The sequence below is a fragment of the Cyanistes caeruleus genome, chromosome 1 (assembly GCF_971803275.1).
Source record: "Cyanistes caeruleus chromosome 1, bCyaCae1.hap1.1, whole genome shotgun sequence".
NCBI lineage: Eukaryota > Metazoa > Chordata > Aves > Passeriformes > Paridae > Cyanistes > Cyanistes caeruleus.
The window spans coordinates 73,229,607-73,250,659 of record NC_141701.1 but is presented as its reverse complement, the minus strand read 5'-3'; the positions used below and the strand labels follow the sequence as shown (position 1 = coordinate 73,250,659).

General features: G+C 41.6%; 1 protein-coding gene and 1 long non-coding RNA gene across 22 annotated transcripts in view; one reads left to right on the top strand and one right to left on the bottom strand.

Moving 5' to 3' along the window:
• Positions 1 to 21,053, top strand: part of CTNND2 (catenin delta 2) — a 693,808-nt gene that overhangs the window by 550,012 nt on the left and 122,743 nt on the right. For all 21 annotated transcript variants that reach the window (XR_015289263.1, XM_086897815.1, XM_086897796.1 and 18 more), the window contains one exon: positions 5,817 to 6,000. Coding sequence is in view for 20 of the 21 variants with exons in the window: in XM_086897815.1 (XP_086753941.1) it covers positions 5,817 to 6,000 (184 nt within the window). In the remaining variant the exon portion in view is untranslated. The remainder of the gene's footprint in view (positions 1 to 5,816; positions 6,001 to 21,053) is intronic.
• On the bottom strand, positions 10,676 to 18,439 carry LOC147655603 (uncharacterized). Its single transcript, XR_015289284.1, has 2 exons — positions 18,094 to 18,439; positions 10,676 to 14,466 (listed from the first exon to the last, which is right to left on the bottom strand). It is a non-coding gene; the product is annotated as an uncharacterized LOC147655603 (long non-coding RNA).

The following is a 21,053-nucleotide window of genomic DNA, read 5'->3' as shown; positions in this document are numbered from 1 at the left end:
ACTCTCTAACATTCTTGGCTGACACTTCTTCCCTTCCACAGTTATGTGTAAATTTGCAGTGTACAGCAGAAAAAGAGGAGCAACCTTAGGTCAAAATTCAGTCCCATGAGCTAAATACAGACTCTTTTGTTAATGCAATAGCATTTGGGTGGAACTTGGTCTTAATCAATACTAAAATTGGCTCCTCCTTTTTTTTTTTTCTTACTTCAATAAAATCCAAGATGTAATTTTGGAATGAAAAGAGTAGCAACTGAGTGTCCTGGTTTAGGGCAAATTTGGGAGAAAACCTCCAGTGGGGCTCCCCTCGGAAAGCAAACCCACGTGGCCCTTTTCTCCCACCCCCCAACTGGTTCGGGAAGAGATTTCTCTGAGAGAAGTGGAAAAAACCTGTTCATTTCACAGGCACAGCACTACCCAGCACAAAAATGAATGATATCAAATTACAAAACCTCTCGCCCTTCAGAAGAGATGACAAACTTCAGAGGGTCTCTTTCCTGGGGGTGTTCACTCTGTTATCAGTCCCTCTGGCGCTGGAAAATGCCGCTGCCCAGGCTGGGCTCCCGGTAGTCCACGGGTGCAAGCTCCCGGTGCTCCCCCGAGTCCCCAGTCCAGAGCAGGTTCGATTCGTTTCAGAAAAAGGGAAAGAAAACAGTCCAGGAAGACCTCTCTGCTCCGGCTAGTTGGAAAGCCAAGGCGATCTGTGTCTTGTTGTCTGTCTGTGCTGTAGTCAAAACTCCCGATGTGGGGGGAGCAAGTACAGTCTGATAACAGACTTGGTGCTTCTTTTCCACTCACTTTTACTCTCAGATGGAATTTTAAGAATACAGAATCTGTGTCTGGGTTAGGTGGACGAATGGGGATACAATTTAACATCATAAGCAACCCAGGACACTGAGAAAGAAAGGTCTGGTTTTTCAGAGGAAATGTTTATGTTTCTTATACTATAAAGTCTTGTACTTTTATATAGTCAAGATCTGCTGTCTTTTTTGTAATAAAACAGAAAAAAACACACTATAATAATCCTTTTACTCTGTGGAAGCTTTTCCCTTGTAAGGCTATGCAAAGGGAAAAAAATTACTACTCCAGCTTTGCTTAGCATTCCATAAGCTCCTGTCTGCTTATGGCCTTTATTGAAACTCAGTATTTCTCAATGTGATAGCAAACCACCTGTATGCATATCAATTAGTGTATTACAGCAAGGTATGCATAGGTAATCATTCAAGAACCCGATAAATATTTCAAGAAAATTGGTGGAAGTTTCTTGTCTGTTATGCCAATTTTAAACTTACTTCCACAGTGTGTTTTTAAGGAGATTCCTTCTGATCTGTGTGTTGTTCAGGTGCCAGAACTTTTCAAATCTGCCACTTTCCTACAGAAAGTCTGTTACCAAGCCAGTTCCTCACCTTGATGGTTGAGCTGGTTGTGAAGTCTTGTTGCACTTTGTATCAAGAAATGTTGTGGTTGATATTCAGCATCTCTGCAGCAGAACTACTGTGATCTATTGGTAGCTCACATCTGTGGCCAGGGAGCAGATCCAGCTCTGCAGAGCAGCCTTGCAATTACAGTGGGAGCTCCAAGCTGCAGCCAGCAAATGACTTTCCTAGCTCTTGAGAGCTTGGGGTAGAAAATGCCTTTCCTAATGACTCCAGCAAAAGATCCCTTGTGCTTGGCTTCTGTGCAGGGTATTTAACACTCAGATTTCAATCTTAATTGTCATGTTCACGAGGGAAACTCCTGGTAGTATTTCTGTGCCTTCAGCATATAAATAAAAATGCCTGCCAATGCTTTAATCTTTCTTTGTGGAATGCAGTCTCTCAGCACTATCAAATGGTTTTCTGCGTCACTCCATGACCAAACTATTAAATTATGATGGAAAAGGAAAACCTGGATGCATTGGAATACCTTTGGATTTTTATTTTTACAGAGAATATGAAATAAGAAAAATCTTAATATAATTGAAATTTGACTTAAACATCTCATAATCAGAGAAATCAAAGTCTTGTTTCTCCAGATCATATTTGTTTACTTACAATCTTTTCACCATATAATTTATTTGGGAAAGTACATCTTTTGTACCACAGAAAAACCAAAAACCATAGTGGCAGTGTGGCAGGGGCAATACTTTTTCGAAAATATTATTTTTTCAGTTTCTTCATTTCCATTTATATTTGTAGTATAAGTTGTTCTAAGAGGTTTGTTTATATATATATAAAGTATTTATATATATATATGTATGCAATATATTTATATATATATATGTATATACATATATTTGTCATAATTAGAGGTCGCATTAAATCATTAACTAAATGGTTCGTTAGAATTTTGCCCATGTTCTCTTGCTGTGATGGTATGTTTTTTCATAGATGTATATGATCTCTATTTTCTTAACTTTGAATGGGATAAGGATAGCATGAGGCTTATCAGATCTTGAGTTACATCTGACTATAGATATCCATATACCAGTTCTAACTAAAACACCAGCACAAAAATGCATTGAAGTTTTTTATCAGCATGAGTTTGATTTCCAGTCTGATTCAGAGATTATGGGGTTTTCACTCTGACTGCTCCATTAAATTGAGCAACCCGTTGACCACAGTAGTTGCATATCCTCTGGTAAACTGCTCCAGAAGATGCAACTTGATGCAGTAAGATCTCCAGAATGACCATTCCTCTAGTCTCCTCTCAGAATCCTTCATGTGATCTCTGTTAGACTAATACTCAGACTCAAAATTCATCTTCTAACTGGAATTAAATGAATATTTTCAATACCAGTTGCTCCTCAGTTTTAAACTTAAAATGTGATTGCAAGATACTTTTTCATTGTATTTCCATTTATTATATGTAAGGGTGAAAAACCTCAACCTGCAAAGAGACTTCTTCAGTCTGGTGTAGTCTGTTTTATCTTTCTACAAGTTTTACAATACAACCAAAAGTGATCTGAAAATGGGGACACAAAATGCTTAATCTGAATGCCTTACAGCTTTAAAAGCAAGAAGGAGATAAGATATGAATGAAAGTGATTAAGATGTGTTCAACACTGATCAGTTCTTTATTTCATACCTCTCACAATACTACATTAGGGGTCACTGGTTGGAGACAGAAACTACAGAAAACTCCTGAGGGTCCTCAACAAACAGTGTGTTTTATTGTCCGGAACCTTCTTGTACAATATATTCAAAACTCCCAGGTCTAAACAACTGATTAGTCAAAGTTTTAGCACCACCCAGCTCTCTGACCAGTGATACATCTGCTTTCTAGAGTGAACATAATTAGCTGAAGTCCCTGCTTGGGTTGAAATCCAACCCATCCTTACCCCATCTAAAGACTTGTTTTACTTCTAAGCTAGTTGAGTTTAGGGGTCCGATATAGCCAAATTTATTTGGCAGCTACAGGCAAGCTACAGCTGTGACATCACAAGAGTTATGGATGGTAAACAGTGGAGTTGGACTTTTGTGTTGTTGGATCAATCCCAATTTCTGTCATCAGCCACTGGTGAGTTGCGTCCCTTACCTTCTTCCTGTGGGCAGCTGATGACAATGCAGATTCTTCAAGGATCAGTCAAGGCACCTCTGAAGCTATTGCAGACTTGCTTCTTGTGCTCAGAAACCCAGTTCAGGCTGGGCTTTCAGGGTAAGGTGCCACATGGCCTCAGTAACCAGATCATACAGTAGCCCTAAAGGGCCTGTCATGAATGCACACTTGGAAAATATGTTCAGAATGATGTGGTGAAAAGGTGGTTCTGTAATGGAAGGTGTAGTAGGTAAAGGATTTATTTTATTGTCATTCTCCCTTGCAAAGTCAAGGCAATGGATTGTCTTCTCAGACCCCACATAAATCTAGCTCCAGGTTATCCTCAGCAAAAACAGTGAGAAGTGAATTGCCAGTGCCTTTTCATAATTGCAAATTCTTTACAAGGAGGCATGCAGATGCCAACATCAGAATGTAGCAGACTGCACTGCTTGTGAGAATAAATTTTAATATGTCACAAAAAACTTTTGGTTCATGTGATTGGTAGTATTCAGTCTCACAGTTAGATAAAACTCATTGTTTTGTGGTGGAGGAAGATTATCTCTTTAAAACTGTCAGGAGCAAAAACTTGGAAGAAAACATCAGTTTCTTCCATTACTGAGCAGTGCTTCTGCCTTGACTTAAATTTTGCTTGCTTCTGCCTTGACTTTAAATCATTTTAGGAGAAGGTGTAATAGCCATTTTAGCCTGATGATCCCATCATCCTCTTACTCTGAAGGTTTATTGGTCTTACCTAAGTAAGGTACTTATGTGGTCTCAGGTTTATTCCCTCCGTGTCAGGAACCCCATCCAAGGTATGATTTATCCCAGCTGATTCAGTAATAGAGGTAATTAATTTTAAAGGTAAACATGAAAGTGTAAGTTGATTCCTGTTAATTACACTGCTCTGTCAAAGCATAGACTGCTAAGGAAAGCCTTGAGCAAGTAGTGTTCTTGCTGCTTATATTTATAAATGTCTGAGTCTGTGTTCCTAAGGCCTTCCTTCAGCATTTTCCTCCTTAAACACTCGGATTTTTTTAGGGTTTGTATTTGTAACCTATATACAATGATGATGATAATGATGATGATGATGGTAATAATTCTTCTATTTTGATTGAAAACTTTTATAGATGTAAAATCAAAATTCAGTTCTGACATTCAAAGTCAGATGTGGGTCCAGGCTGCTGTCCTTTTGGAAGGAGAATAGGGAGGAGTAGGATTGGATTCTATGGAAGAGAATGCATGTTGGCAAGGGGATAGTCATGATGAAGCAGGCTTCCTCTTCCAGCTACTCCTAGGAGGGTGCTGAGCTAAAATAAAGACTCGTTCTTCAGAACAGCAAATTGTCCTTCAGCTTCCCCAGCAATAAGAGCTGCCCAGCAGCATCAGGCTCTTGGAACAGCACAAGTCACATGTGCTTTTCCAGCAAATACACAAACACATAAATATGGGAATGGAAAGCAGGGTTTCTTCTGCTCCTAGCAAGGCAACAATTTATTGACTTCTTTCTGTGTGGCACAATTGCAGTGACCTTGATCTTTGCAGATGTGCCTTGAGAACTTTGGCTCTTGATTTCTCATCTTTTTCTTTGGCATGTTATGAATTGCAACAGAAGGGATTTTGGTTTTTTTAAACTCCAGTAAATCTCCTTGTTAGTTGCACTATTAAGCTTACTGTTTCCATGTAAAAATCACAGTATTCTGTAACTTTGTATAGTTAAATATTTACAAAATATAGTATTATTTGCTGAAGTCTGGGAAAGTACTACTGTATCAGGTTGTGGAGGAAGCCTTTTTGGTTGTGGTTACCAACAAGCCTAGATAGTTACTTCCATTACAGTGAAGATCACAGGGCTGAGGTGTTGTTCTCTCAACATGTATCTATCAACAGTGAAAGTTTTAGTGTAAATCAGAACCTGTTGGCTGCTACTAGTTTTTATTAGTTTTACTTAAAAGGAAGATATCTGAAGACCAAGCCCTAAAAAATTCTTTGTAATACTCCTTCACTCCATGTGTGCTTCACACCCTGTGTAGGCCTAAATCAGTTTTTAGGCAGATCTCTTGAGAAATTTCCAGCACTGCTGTGACTACATGTTTTGTATTTAAAGCTGTGTTCCCACTGCAAAAGTTTGCTGGTGTCATTCAGCCCCATCTACAATGTAGTCTGTTTTATTTTTGATAGAAACAACTAAATTAAACACACCAATGCGGTGAAATATATTGGTTTGGATTTGGTTTCTTTAAACAAAAAAGCATTCAGACTTGTTCTGGAGAAGTGTTAATTGTTACTCATTTTATTTTTTGTAGGAGTTCTCTGGAATCTATCCTCCTGTGATGCACTGAAAATGCCAATCATCCAGGATGCCCTTGCAGTGTTGACCAATGCAGTGATCATTCCTCACTCTGGGTGGGAAAACTCTCCACTTCAGGATGATCATAAAATACAGCTCCATTCATCACAGGTGCTGCGCAATGCCACTGGGTGCCTAAGGTGAGTGCTTCAAAACCTTTGCTTTAGCTTAATTATCTTGCTTTTGTTTGAATTGGTATTTCTCATTCTTAGTCATCTATAAATGAAATAATTGGTTTGTCTGTCAGCAAAGATGATGACTTCCAGTGATGTAAATTTAAGCTGGAAATTAATTAGAATACAAGCTTCATGTCATTAAAAAACAATTTTTAGAAGGGCTGTTGGAGTTTTCCTGTTTTATTTTCTGAGCTGCTTTCATCCCAGCTTATATATTACATATATTTTCTCCCTTGTAGATTTTTCCTGTTTCCCCAATTGCTTAAATAAAGTCAATATGTTCTCACAATTACATCCAACTTAATCAGTACAAAAAATAATAAAGATGTTCACAAAAAGTAACATGTCTTAAAGGTTCCAGATGCCATTACTGGAGTTGAGATAATGTGAAAAATATATAAAGTAGATGTTTTTATGTTCTGGGAAGATGAGAATTTTGATAAGAGACCAACCAGTTTAACATTTTTCAACCAAAAGACTTAAATAGATCCTTACCAAATATGATAACTGTTTATATTTGTGTTTCTTTGCCAAATTTGTATATGCAATGCAAAAGTGCATTTATATAAATATGTGCAATTTGATCTGTCCATTCCTAAAAGTCACTGTAGATGTGAGAATGAAAGTAGAAGAAGAGTTTCAGTTCTGATAAAATCTTACTAAAGGACTGAGTCATAGCAATTTCTGAATTCCAGTGCATATAATTTTTGTGAAATGTTTTAAGATAATAGACAGGTTTGTTCAAGTGTAGATTTTTTTCTCCAGGTATATTGGAGAAAATAATCTGTAATCTATCCCAGAGACATAAAAGCTAATTAGTAAATAATTTTACATACAACACAGAAAGTAACATAGTGAATAGTATGTGCCAGTAAAGCAATCTATATTGTATGCTGCATCTAAAGCAGATATACATTAAAGAACTAAATAAAAAAGGAAATTGATAGGAGGCAAAGTCAAATAGCAGTATTTTTTACATATCTGTAGCAAGCACCTTTTTGTCTTTGTGCTTTTTCATCAAATGAAATGTCTTCCTTTTCAAAGTTATATTTGAAAAGTTTAAGGGAAAAAGCAATAAATATTATTGACAGTTTATATGCAATCAGAAGAGAATGAAAGATAGAAGATAATAACTTCCATATTGCAATTAAGGATTTAAATGCAGTATTGCAGTATTTGACTTGTGATTATCTGAATACCAGCTGTCTTGGGGTATGTGACTGAAGCCAGGTATTTCTGCCTGAGTTGTCTTTACTTTTTTTTAAAAGACTTTATGGTACAATTGTGTTGCATTGCATTCAAATCACTACCAAAAAGAAGTTGCCATAATCACTAGGAGGTGACAGAAGGTGTTTACATGAAGACCTTTGCTACATTGAAAGTCTCACATTTCCAGTATTTAATGTGTCTCAGTTAAAAAGCTGCCTCTGGAAGAAACATCTGTTGCTAACTTGGGGCTTAGTGTCCCCTCTCTGAACAAGCATGTCCAGTGTTGATCCCCCCTCACCATAAGCTCCATCTTCCTGTTAATTTTTCTCAACTGCTTCTCAGGGACCGATGTTCATCCCTGATCCTGCAAACTTCAATTTTTCCTACCTCTTACTTGATGGATTCATTGCACACTGGTCTTGAAATCTTTCTTGTTTCTTTTTTTTTTTCCTTGTGAGTGTATGTGCACGCCCATTTGCAAACTGATGTGAGCTTACTGTAGCCTGCATTCTGGGTCAGCCTGAGGACTGGGGGCCACGTGAGAAGGGTACGTTGCCTGATCTAATACACACTGCTTTGCAGCAAGGCTTACTACCAAGCGCTTAATGGGATGCTGTCATAGCAGAATGGCTTCTGGTCAGCTCGTGCAAAATAAGCTCATATCTGCCTGCAAAAGACAGTGCATATTAGAAGTCCTGAATCCCTCCCAGGTAGCTGTAGCAGCAGCTCAAACTGCTGTCCTGAGCAGGTTGGTCTCCCTTCTAAACCCAGGCCCTTCAATCATAATACAGCTCATTAATATCTTTCTGATACCTACCCCTCACTATTTCTCAAATGTATCTTTTTATCCTCTCTAATGGCTTCAGATATTTTTTTTGGCCTGCATCCGTCTTTTTTAGATAGTTTCATCCCACTGAGTCTGTGTGGATGCTCTTTGGCAGAGCAAGACCATTTGGAGAGGGTTGAAACTTGATTCTACTTCACACCGGCAGTAACTTCTTGTTTACTTTTCCCCGGTCACTGTTGAAAATATCTCTCTCTATGCAAAATATCAAATTTGAGATTGTGCAAGAAAGAAAAGTGCAAGCTTACCCCTGAGATGGTAACTGGTTTCTTCTGTTGAGTTAATGTAATATAATGATGAGAAAATTCTGTGAAGGAGATTGGAGTCCTGCATGCTCTGTTCAGGTGAAATACCCACCACCCTAAATAAACTGAACAGCTTTCACAGTTTCCACTTGGGTTTAGCTACAAGCCCTGTATTTCCGTTTGAAGATCTCATTGGACAAGGGAGGTAAATTAAGAAGATGTAATGTGGTTGCTGGCTGAGGTTCTGCTGTGCTTATCTACTAAATGGAAAGTCCATTGTCATCTTCCATGGGAGAATTTCTTCTCTGACTCTGGTTTGGTTGTCCTCTGCTCTTTTCTTTTTGTGCTTTTGCTAGGGCTCATTTTGAGGGGACACAGTTAAAATTCACTTGCATCAGTATTATCAGTGACAATGCTCAGGATCAAAGGAAGAGTAGTGGTGTTCAGGATACTTGAAAAATTCTGAGATCTAATGTTGGCAGATTTTAGAGACATCAAGTTATACTACATAGGTTTAATGTAAATAAATATGCCAGGAGGATTTGGGTTTGAGGTTTTTTTCAGTCTTTGGTTGTCTGGTGTATTCACTGCTGAAAACTTTAAATAATATCTGAGAGATGATGTAATATATCATTATATTATATAAAAATGGATATATAAAAATATCCATCCCATATACAACGCTATTAAGTAGTTTGCAATGGCCATTATACAGGAATAGTCAGATCTTTGTTTTGTGTTTTTATCACAACAGTACATTAATTATTCTTTCTGCTGATCTTTGCTTTTCTCAGTTTCTTGATGTGAACTTCTTATGATTTTTCAATTACAAAGTTGGTTATTACCTTCAATTTTTCATACTCATGTCTGCTTCTCATTATCTTTCTTAACCACATTCTTAAGTCTGTAACTCCAGTCACCCAGTAATGCAGCTGAAATCACATAAAAAGTAGCAGCAATGTCAGAACTTCTCCTCTTATTTTCTCTTTTTCTTAAAAACTATTCCTATTTGCAAACTGCACTTTGCACACTTTTCTGATTTGAAAAAAGAAAGTATTTTTAATACAGTAATGTACAAATTAATTTTACATAACTGAACACTTTGAAATTGTTTAGATATTTCAAAGCTCTAAATATAGCATTATGGCTGTCACTTACTAATTTAATCTAAATATTCATCTTCTCATAAATTGCCAGACCTCAGTGTGACATCTTGGAGTAATCACCCAATTTAGTTGCCTCCCCACTGAGATACTAGTACTTTACCTCATTAAGATCTGGTAGACTTTTTTTTTTGTTCTGTATTTTAGCTGTGACTCTTTTACTTGCGTTTGGGAAATACTATATCCTTGATTTATAGTTTCTGATTCACTTAAACTTACTAGGGATAGTCAAGTGAAAACTGAATTTGTAATCCCAGTTGTTGATGGGAGGGAGTTTGCAACCCCAATCTGAAATTTAAAAATCAGCAGGAGAGAAATTGGATAATGTTTTCTTTACCTGAAACTTCAAGCTTACTTATTACAAAACTATAAATCCCTGTCCACAGATTTATTTGAAACAAACCACAGACAAAAATATTTTCAAGAATTTTTGCCTCATGTACAATCTGGAACCTTGTTTTTCTGTTATTTTAAAATTAATTTAATATAATATCATCTGAGAACTTTAAAGAATTTTAAGACTAGAGTGTTTTAAAATTCTAGTGTGGCTTTAGACACAAAATTATGTTTTTTCTTTCTTCTATGTTGTATTTAATCTTTAATCATACAATGAAAGTACTGGGGCAACTGTGATAATCAAAGACCTGTTAAATTATTTCTCTCACCTCATTAGTTGATTAGGAATTGTATGGGAGTATCATTCAGGTAGCTATTTATTTAGAAAGCCCCATATCTTTCTGATTTTCATATTTCATATTTTCTTACCTGTAAAACCTTTAACGCAATATCTTTAATTATTTTTCAACCGAATAAATATGTAACAAGCTCTCAAAGTAGAAGAGCAAAGGGGGAGGGAAAGTGTTTTTAAAGTATGACTTGAATAAGTGACCTAGTAATATTTTTTTTATAGACCAACTTTTTGAACGAAGAAATTGCCTTGTTTAAACAATTTGTGTTAGTTGTGAAACCTGAATATCAAATGTTTTCAAGTGGTTTGTGGATGAGAGGTGTATTTCATTGACATTTGCATCTAATGCTTTTGTCTCACTATCTTATTTCTCCTCAAGTTCTCGTCTAAACATCCAAAGTCAATTGACTCCTTTTCTTAGGAAATTCTGTAGTCTGTTTTCAATAGAACATTCTACCGCGTACTGACAAAATAAGACATGGGAACAGCATTAAATAAATGACACAGACTATATTATTCATCATCTGTTTCATTTACAGAGAAGCATATGTGTAGACACATGTATGTGAAACATGTATACATTCAGATATAGAAGGGATGATTATGGAAGCCATAATACCTTTCTGTCTTTCCTGACTGGTGCAAGCTTTGAATATCCGCTGTTGAGTGTAAATGGAGCTGGCTTCTTACAGTAGGACCAGGACTGTTGTTGCTGTGATTCTCCTCCCGTTAACAGAGCAGTCATGTTTTGTCCATCCCTGTAGTTGCTGTGGTGGATATAGAAATTTTCGACTTATCAACCCAACTCAGTCCTTTCTGTGCTTTTCTAGAACCCAGAGCTCTTCTCAGGCTCTAGCCATTGTGATAAACAGGCCAGGAGACCAGCTCTTTTTTAAAAGGCCTTTATTAAGCAGGACAGCTCTGGGGTGGGGGCCCGAGGGGTCGCGCACACGGCCACAGCTCCCACTGGACACCGCAGAAGAGAAGGATCCGTGCAGCTCTGTCACTAGGGCAGAGCTGGGCCTTCCTTCCTCACGGGAGTCCCCGGGAAGACTCCTTCTTTAGGGCTCGTAGTCTAGGCTGTCATCCCAGTCGAGTCTCCTCGAGGTTATGTCGGCCTCTGGAAAGAAGTCAGGGGACTCCTCTGGGTCTTCCTTGTTAGATGGTGCTGGTTCTATTCCTTCCCTTTTGCGTGGCTCATTGTTTTGGGTTTTTTTCCAGTCTGGGTGCATCCCATAAGTCTCTGGTCTCTTTTGTTTGCATAAAAGTCCTTATGTCATCTTCCTCCTCAGGACGGTACAGCAACTCGGGGCAGGGATACAATGTTGCCATGTGGGAGTCTAGGAGCAGTGGGGGCAGTGCCTGGCTGAACACAGAACAAGAAACACAGGGTACAGCAACTTGGGAGAGGGGGCAGGGCCTGGCTGAACAAGGAACAAGAAATATGGGGTACAGCAATTTGCGACAGGGGTACAAGGTAAGTAAACCTGGGACAGGGGTACAAGGTAAGTAAGGAGTTTACAAACAGCAACTGGAACGTATTATTCTTAACAATATCCCCCCTCTTATATTTTGATCGGGCTCTAGCCCGCATCAACCATTAACTTCTGGCTCTTGGGAATATTTATCTCTTAATTCTCGATATTGCTCATATATTTCCCTGGCAGTTTTGTGCTCTCGATCCTGACTTTGAGTTTCCATTAACATGATCCTGGCCTGGTTCTTATCTTTTATTTCAGGGATCTGAATGCTTGCTTGTACTGTGGTAGTCACTGTCTTGATTAGACAGGGGAGTAAACAGGGTAGGAACAAGAAACTTGCAAATGCACAGACAGCAATAAAGACTATTTCTTTCCACCATCCTCCCTTGAAGGACCAAAGGTCATTCCACCAGTCTGAGTTCACCAGAGGAGTCCATTCCTGGGTGCCCACATAAGCCACCTTTCGTATTTCTTTCGAGATGTTTTTGATTACTTCACTCTTATCATCTATCTCCAGGCAACATTCAGAGGAATTAAACTTTCCACAAATGCCTCCTTCATCTGCCAATAGGTAGTCCACCGCCAGCCGAATCTGATAGACTACAGCCCTGGTTTGTGCCAATTGTGTGCTGATGTGGTCTAAAGCAAGGGCAGTTTTGTTTGACACCACTTCCAATACTGCCTGGAGATGGATAATTTGATTTAACATACAGACTGGGGTACGATACCCCCAGGATCCATCCTGGGCCCACGTGGCCGGTCCATATGTCTTAATTATTTCTTCAGGGGTCCAGATCTTCCCCTTCCATTTCTGATTGCTTCCTAGGTTCTTTACATGCCTCCTCTTTCGACTGCCCTTTTTTTTTTTTTAAGTTATCATACAAGGGGACTCCCAAGTATGACCCTGATTTCTTAGGTAGGAGGAAAAAAGCAGGCTTTATTATCCCAATTATGCAGCTTCCTGCCCAATCCCCTGGGAGGTGGGTATATGCAGTGCTCCCACAAATCCAAAATAAATACTCAGGGGCCTTCCAGAAAGTGTCCTGTGTGTCTGTAGGATGTTCCCAGTATTTTGAGAGTTCTCTTAACCCCCAAAAAGGGTTTATTCCTTTTTCTGCACACTCATGCAGTTTGTACCCCTCATGATAAATACACCCCCTTTCCTTTCTCCCAGTGGCCCAATACCTGTTTGGTTCTTGGGGGATCCACCTGCTACCTGAGTCTTTCACAGTCAGGTATCTTTTGCAGGCCATTTTTCCCACAGGGGTTTTGTATCTTTTTCCTGTCCTTTTAATGCATTCTTCCCCAATCACTCTTGTTTTCAGATCCCATTGTTCTCGTCCCCTGTTCCCTGTCTGGGGTTTCTGCTCAGTTAATTTCCACCTTAAAATGTCTAAAGGTGCCAGGCTGATCCCTTCCCAGGGCCAAATATCTGACATCTGGGTGTTCCCACATACCCAACAATTGGTTAAGTTTAACTCTCTGCTGATTCTCTCCATCAGGTCAATGAATAGGTTCTTACCTCGTGTTTCATCCAGATCACCTTTCTTTATCTTCAATTGTTTTTCTTTTATTACATCATTCAGTCCCTCCTGTTCAAAGCAGAGCCAGGATTCTCCCACAGGGCATTCTCCAAGCAGACGTTGCCTAAATGAGGCAGTATTTCTAGTAATCCAATATGTCTTTCCTTCCTCCTGACAGGTTTCCAATTTGGTGTGATCAAAACAGGTGGGATTGATGTTTGTGTGGACCCTCATCAGTGATCTTAGATCCTCTCCATCATATAGGGGATACATGCTTCTCCACTGTCCCCCATCCCAAGGCTCACCAGCTGGACCAACATCAGTCCACCTAAGAGTCCAGTATGAGCTAGTTTTGTCTTAGGGAGCTTCATGGCTCACCTTCCCTGTTAGCCTCACCCGGTCTTGCCTCTTAGGTTTTTTTGGGGGACCAGGAGAGATGGGGATCAGGAGAGATGGTATGGTCCTTCTTCTCCCACCTTCTTTAATTTAGTTGCCTTTTTGGAGAATGTTCTGTGGGAGAAGTTAATGGGGGGGGGTTTTCATTCAACCAACTTTGCTAACATTAAAATATTTAACAGCAACAACCACAAGAACTTTAAGAACACTCTCACTTAAACCAACTCACTTAGCAGAGTTCTGCAGTCTTTGTTTATATTCTTTCTCTCTCAGTCTATTTCTGGCTGCCTCTTTATCCTGGTTTAGGGCAAATTCGGGAGAAAACCTCCGGGGGGGCTCCCCCCGGGAAGCAAACCCACGTGGCTCTTTTCCCCCCCCACCCCCAACCGGTTCAGGAAGAGATTTCTCTGAGAGAAGTGGAAAAAAACCTGTTCATTTCACAGGCACAGCACTACCCAGCACAAAAATGAATGATATCAAATTACAAAACCTCTCGCCCTTCAGAAGAGATGACAAACTTCAGAGGGTCTCTTTCCTGGGGGTGTTCACTCTGTTATCAGTCCCTCTGGCGCTGGAAAATGCCGCTGCCCAGGCTGGGCTCCCGGTAGTCCACGGGTGCAAGCTCCCGGTGCTCCCCCGAGTCCCCAGTCCAGAGCAGGTTCGATTCGTTTCAGAAAAAGGGAAAGAAAACAGTCCAGGAAGACCTCTCTGCTCCGGCTAGTTGGAAAGCCAAGGCGATTTGTGTCTTGTTGTCTGTCTGTGCTGTAGTCAAAACTCCCGATGCGGTGGGGGAGCAAGTACAGTCTCTGATAACAGACTTGGTGCTTCTTTTCCACTCACTTTTACTCTCAGATGGAATTTTAAGAATACAGAACCTGTGTCTGAGTTAGGTGGACGAATGGGGATACAATTTAACATCATAATCAACCCAGGACCTTCCACCCCCTCTGTTCTACTCAAAAAATACAAGCAGTATATCTATCATGCCCCTGTCAAGCCCCACAACAAGCTACTGAATCCAGACCCCCCCACGCTGGAGAGCTGCAGGATTCTCCACTCTCTCATTTTACTCACTCAAATCACCATCTTTCACCTGCTCATACCTTCAACACTTACACATTTCCTTCTATTTCATGTCTGCGTGGTTTAAGGTACAGACAATGGCAGTAACCTTTTACCCAATGATCAGGTCTCCCTGAGGTACACATCGTGTTGTTCCATCTCTCTGCATTATCTACCATGTACAACCTGGTTCTTGAGCAAAGACAACCCCACAAATGGGTTTGTCTGTGCCCGAGGTGGAATTGACCTAAACTAGTCTTCCCTAGCAGACCTCTGACATGTACCACTGGGACTTTGTCTCCGTCTACTACATGTAAAGACTCAGACTGGGCAGGACCTGCTCGGTTGGTGGAACCTCTGGTGTTGACTAACCAGGTGGCCTTTGCTGGATGTTGCTCCCAAGTATAGGTTTTCTCTCAGAAAATTATCGCACAACCCTTGGGTTCCCCAATGAGTCAGTTCATGTATCTCATTTAATATTTTCCGGGCTAAGGCCTTGTTCAGAGACTTTCGCCCATCTGAGGTTAACTATTCTCCTTGTTCTCCTTGAGACAGTTCTAATTTTTTATTACTTCCCACTCTTTCTTGGTAAATATTGGTTCCTTCTTTCCATCCTCTTCAGTTACTACCTCATCCAGTTTAAAAACTTTTACTGATTCCTTTGGATCTAAGGCCACTTCTTTAGCTGCTTGGTCAGCAAGTCGGTTCCCTCTGCTTTCTAAGGAGTCTCCCTTCTGATGCCCCTTCATGTGGACCACTGCAATCTCTGTGGGTTTGGTCAAGGACTCTAATACTGATTTAATCAGCCCTTCATGTGCCAGGTTCTTCCCTTTGGAGTTCAGGTAGCCTCTCTCCTCCCAGATCTTACCAAAGGTATGGACTATCCCAAAGGCATATTTTGAATCTGTATAGATGGTTCCTTTTTCTCTGTCTAGCAAGTCCAGACCCCTCTTTAGAGTATGAACCTCACAGCACTGAGCTGACCAACTGGGGGGTAGTCTCCCTTTTTCTAGGACCTCTATAGTTTTCCTTCCCCTACCTCTATGACCACTGCATACCCTGAATATCTTTTCCCCTCCACCATCCTGGAGGAACCATCAGTAAATAGTACCTTCCCATAGGGCAGGGGTACATCTCCCAGATCCTCGCTCACTTTGGTTTGGAGATTTACCAATTCTAAGCAGTCATGTTCTAATTCAGGCAGAGGCTCCCGTGACAAAAATTGTGCCGGGTTCAGGCCCTTGGAGGTTACTAGCTCCAAATTGCTAGTATCCATTAGGATGACTTCATATTTTAATATCCTGGCATCTGTCAGCCACTGCTGAGCCTTTCGGCTCAAGATTGTTTTTAAATCATGTGGCGTGTGGACTCTGATCTTACCCTGTAGGGTTAGCTTTTGGGCCTCTTCTATTAGAATGGCAGCAGCAGCTATTGATTGCACGCAGGTGGGCCACCCACGAGCTACCGGGTCCAGCAGTTTGGATAGATAGGCTATGGGCTTACGACATCCTCCCCATTCCTGGGTCAGAACCCCATATGCAGTCCCTTCTTCAGAGTTGACAAACAAATCAAATTCTTTCTTTAAGTAAGGCAGGCTTAAAACTGGTGCTGAGGACAGTTTAACCTTCAGCTGATTTAATCTGTCTACCTTATGGGTTCACAATCAACTAGCTTTTCATAAAGAAACTTGATGCTCTGGGTATATTGTTCCATCCATAGTTTGCAATATCTAAAAAGGCTTAAGAGTTTTCTTATGTCCCTCTTTGTTTTTGGTGCAGGTATGGCTAGAATGCCTGATACTCTTTCTGGGCTCAGTTCTTCTGGTTTTCAGATGCTGGTACAGTTGGGAGCACATCCAAGGATCTTTAGTACCATACCAAAGCCACTGTCCTTGCATCTCTAGTTTGGGCCAGACCTCTATACAGTAATGGATCATCTTGATCCGGTCTAGGCCCTTGGTGGCCTCTTGTGCATCCCAGCAATTTAACGTTTGCCCTAGTGGGCTATCAGGGGGAATGGTTCTGGTGGCCTCTTCATTCCCCTTGGGACCTACTCTCTTACTTAAACATTGTCCCATTGCTCCTCCTATCTCCAGGCCTTCACTTAAAAAAACTTATGGTGCCTCTACTTGAACGAAACTGGAACTGACAGACAACACAACCTCTAACTTAAAACTGGCCCTTACTTAAATTAAACTTTATAAAGGTGCTCCTACTCAAACTAAAAATTTCTAATGACAGACAACTGACCTTTCAAACCTCAACAAAAACTCACACTCTAGGAACTCACTCTCTCCTTTCACACTAGGGAATACACTCAATCTTCTCACACAGGAATCCACACCCTTTCTTACACTCGGCCGGCCTTCCACTCACACTTTGAATTTTCTGGGGCTTGCAGTCTCCGCTTGCCCCGGGGGTTAGGTCCCAGCGGGGCTTGCAGGTTCCGCTTGCCCCTCCCTACACCCCAATCACGTTCCCCTCGTGCCTCGCCTCCCTGACCCCCTTGCCAGCGAAGACTATGAGCACTCCTGGGTCGACATCGAGGGGACCCTAGCACTAGACACTCCTGGGACCTTCCCCTGTCCCTGTCTCAGTGCCGTCCACAAGATTTGGTCAGCAGGGCTCACCCCAGAACCCCCTGCCCCTCCGCTCCCTGACTATCCCCCTTCCCCAGTGAGAATAGCTTCTGCACGAGGGCTGAGTGTGAGTGGTGGGAGAATTGCCCCTTGCCTCCTAGCCGCTCCGCCCACCAGGGAATGGCTTCGGCTAAGAGATGCATGAGTGTATTACTCTAGCTGCCTCGCCCGCCCGCGCAGACTACCTTCCCCTGTGCTCTCCGGCAGCAGGTTGACGACCTCCCTTCTCAGGAACCCCCTGAGCCGAGACTGAGCTGCGACAACTAGAGCCTTTCAGCACGTCCTGTGTCACAGACCCTGGGAAGCGAGGGCCCTTCGCTGACCACCTGGTGCCGGTAGAGCCTGGGGACCCCCAGTTCCAATTCCCCGGTCAGGTCGTCTGAGTACCCAAGTGGGGGGGGTGTGTTCACTCACACCGAACCTAGGCACCCCCACACACCACCCCGGGAGTTACCTAGATTGCCTGCGTGTGACTCTCACTCACCTAGGCCTTCCACACGCCCGGAGCAGCCTAGGCCGTTTAGCCCTTTTCAGTAGAGGGGCCTACCCCTATGTGCGCCACTCACTCTCTTAGGTACCCCTCTGCACACTCAGAGTGGGGGCTTTTATCCCCAGGAGACGCCTCACTCGTTTCTCTGGGCCCAAGTGAGCCTCTTTCGCTTCCTGCCGTTCCCGGCCGGCCCCCTCGCGGGAGTCCGGAACCGCGGTACTGGGCAGTCCGCACTCGCCCCGGGGGTCTGAGCTGCCAGCCCCCGTCTCACTCACACATCCACTCACTCGCCTCCTACTCCCGCCACCGGTGGCTTACCCAGTCCGGTGCTCTTCTGCAATGTCGATCCTAGGCTGTTCTTCTGGGTCCAGTATAGCCAGCTGTCCCCTGGAGGCCTAATAAGATGGGTAGCTGTCCCGTCCCTGGTCCTCTTCAGGGCGTGGCTATCCCGGATGAGCCCCCAAGCTGTGATAAACAGGCCAGGAGACCAGCTCCTTTTAAAAAGGCCTTTATTAAGCAGGACAGCTCTGGGGTGAGGGCCTGAGGGGTCGCGCACACCGCCACTGCTCCCACTGGACACCGCAGAAGAGAAGGATCCGTGCAGCTCTGTCACTAGGGCAGAGCTGGGCCTTCCTTCCTCACGGGAGTCCCCGGGAAGACTCCTTCTTTAGGGCTCGTAGTCTAGGCTGTCATCCCAGTCGAGTCTCCTCGAGGTTATGTCGGCCTCTGGAAAGAAGTCAGGGGACTCCTCTGGGTCTTCCTTGTTAGATAGTGCTGGTTTTATTCCTTCTCTTTTGCGTGGCTCGTTGTTTTGGGTTTTTTTCCAGTCTGGGTGCATCCCATAAGTCTCTGGTCTCTCTTGTTTGCATAAAAGTCCTTATGTCATCTTCCTCCTCAGGACGGTACAGCAACTCGGGGCAGGGATACAATGTTGCCATGTGGGAGTCTAGGAGCAGTGGGGGCAGTGCCTGGCTGAACACAGAACAAGAAACACAGGGTACAGCAACTTGGGAGAGGGGGCAGGGCCTGGCTGAACAAGGAACAAGAAATATGGGGTACAGCAATTTGTGACAGGGGTACAAGGGTAAGTAAACCTGGGACAGGGGTGCAAGGTAAGTAAGGAGTTTACAAACAGCAACTGTAACATATTATTCTTAACAGCCATGCAATTTTGTCCATCAGAATGCCCATGTTTTCTGTCACAAAGAAACCAGTCAGAATGCAAAGTTAGGGCAAAACTCAAATGAATTGTGTATTTCCACAGACAGCCAATTCAAGGGAGAGACTGTTACTCCAAGCAGTTCCCACAAGCCAAAATAAATAAGAGTCAGTCTGCAGGAAAATGTGTATTTCACCTTTTCAAGAATCTAGGTTTCAGTCTAGAAAATTCACAAACCAGCTGAGAGGCCGCAACGACTGCATCCCAGTTAAGCCTAAAGTTTTGAAGGTGAATTTCTGCAAGATATCAAAGAGATTGTTCCTTCCTGAATGCTGCAATTGTTCAGAAATGTAGCTGAAATAAAAGTCTAATGTTAAGACACAAGGGGAGAGAGAGGAATAGATCAGTGTCCTCTGATTACTGCTGTAATATTTTTATTCAGAAGATACCCAAGGGAAAAGTACCAACAGAATTAAATGTGTAGTTGTGTCAGATATTTAAGCACCCCACTTTTTCTTGACAGTGTAGTTATTCCTAATTTGCATATTCATGAATTAATTTATAAGGTTTATATAAGGTCATACTGTATCAATTATAGCAGTAGCATTCAAACAGCACTCTGAAGTGTAGTGCTTTTAATGCTTCTTCAGCATTCCCAGTAAAAGCATTATTTCAATATATCAAATTGATGCTCCCAATTCTATGTAGCTCTGGAAGTTTATTCTGGGCTCAAGCTGATGAAAATCTTAAACAGAAATTTTCATTTTAAAGTGATATTATGGAATGCCCTTTGTATTCTTTTTTGGTCTGAAAAAGAATACAGCATAATTCCAGACACTTTTTACTTTCTTGTACTTAAAACCATAGAAGCATTGGTGGCATACCTCCTTCCTGCATCATTTCATCTGATAAAAGAGATGCTGGGCTGTTCTGCCTTCAAATGCAGAACTAATTCCCAATGTATTGATTTTGCACAAAGTTAGCCAAAAAAGTGATGTCTCAACATGTATGTTCAAAATACTATGTAAGTGGTTCCTGGGCAAAGGAAACTCACTCATGTGTCAGTGGGGCTTCATGTTTAGATACCAAATAGAAATACTGGGCCTCTATGTTGAGAGTCAGCTGAGGACCTAGCTGAAATTTAGTTCCTATTCTTCAATTGACATATTTTATTCTCTTTAACATGAATGTACGTGGATCTTTTCAGGAAAAATTTTCACAACTTAACTGGGTGTCATGCAATTAAAAGTATTTACTTATTGCTATGGCAGGGGTGTGTTCTCCCTGTATTTAATTTACTGTTTCTAGAAATTCCAGAACTACACGTGAAAATAATGAATATGCCTTTTGCATCTTAAGATATTCTTAGGCTTAGCAACAATGACAAAATAATAAATTGTTGCTTCTAAGACTGAATGGCTTCTGATGCACCCTAGCCTTGAATGTGGGAGACGTTGAATATCTCAAGTATATTTTGAATGACTGACTATTTTTCCAGCTTTTGATGATTTTAATTCCTTTCAGGTTGTATGCCTACTGTTAATTAGTGCCTAATATGAAAATTAAATGTCCCTTCTTATTTGCATAGTTAGGTAGTGTTTATTTACATTTCCTTCTGACAGAGGTTTAAGCCTTGTGGATGCGAATGCTTTGAAGAAAGTAAATAGTTTGTTTTGTGAAATGGCTTCAGCTTTGTTGTTTGGTTTTTTTTCATTTCAGAACAGTTTTTATTTATGCAGTAACAAGTGTTAGCTTGGCAGACAGTGTAATAATGTATGATTTGAGTCTTAATGTCCTGCTGGCTTGATTTTAGCTGACTCTTAAGCACAGCTGACAGTAATAGGTCTCCTTCTCACTGGCCAGCTGCAGAGCTGAGTATCACGGTGCCACAGAGGTTTTCTTTTTGGGAAGAGCTGAAGCCTGTGTGGTACCACACGTATTTTAGAGTGCATCCATGCAGACACTGTGTGGGAAGATAAAGAGATGGAGACAATTTTTTCTTGGCTGTCTGGGCCCATTGAGAAGAATAACTAAGTGTCAGTGGGAATCAAGGTGTACCTCTGTTGTGGCTTTGCTGACTATCAAAAATTCTGAATAGTCCTTTTTAAATGGGTACTTT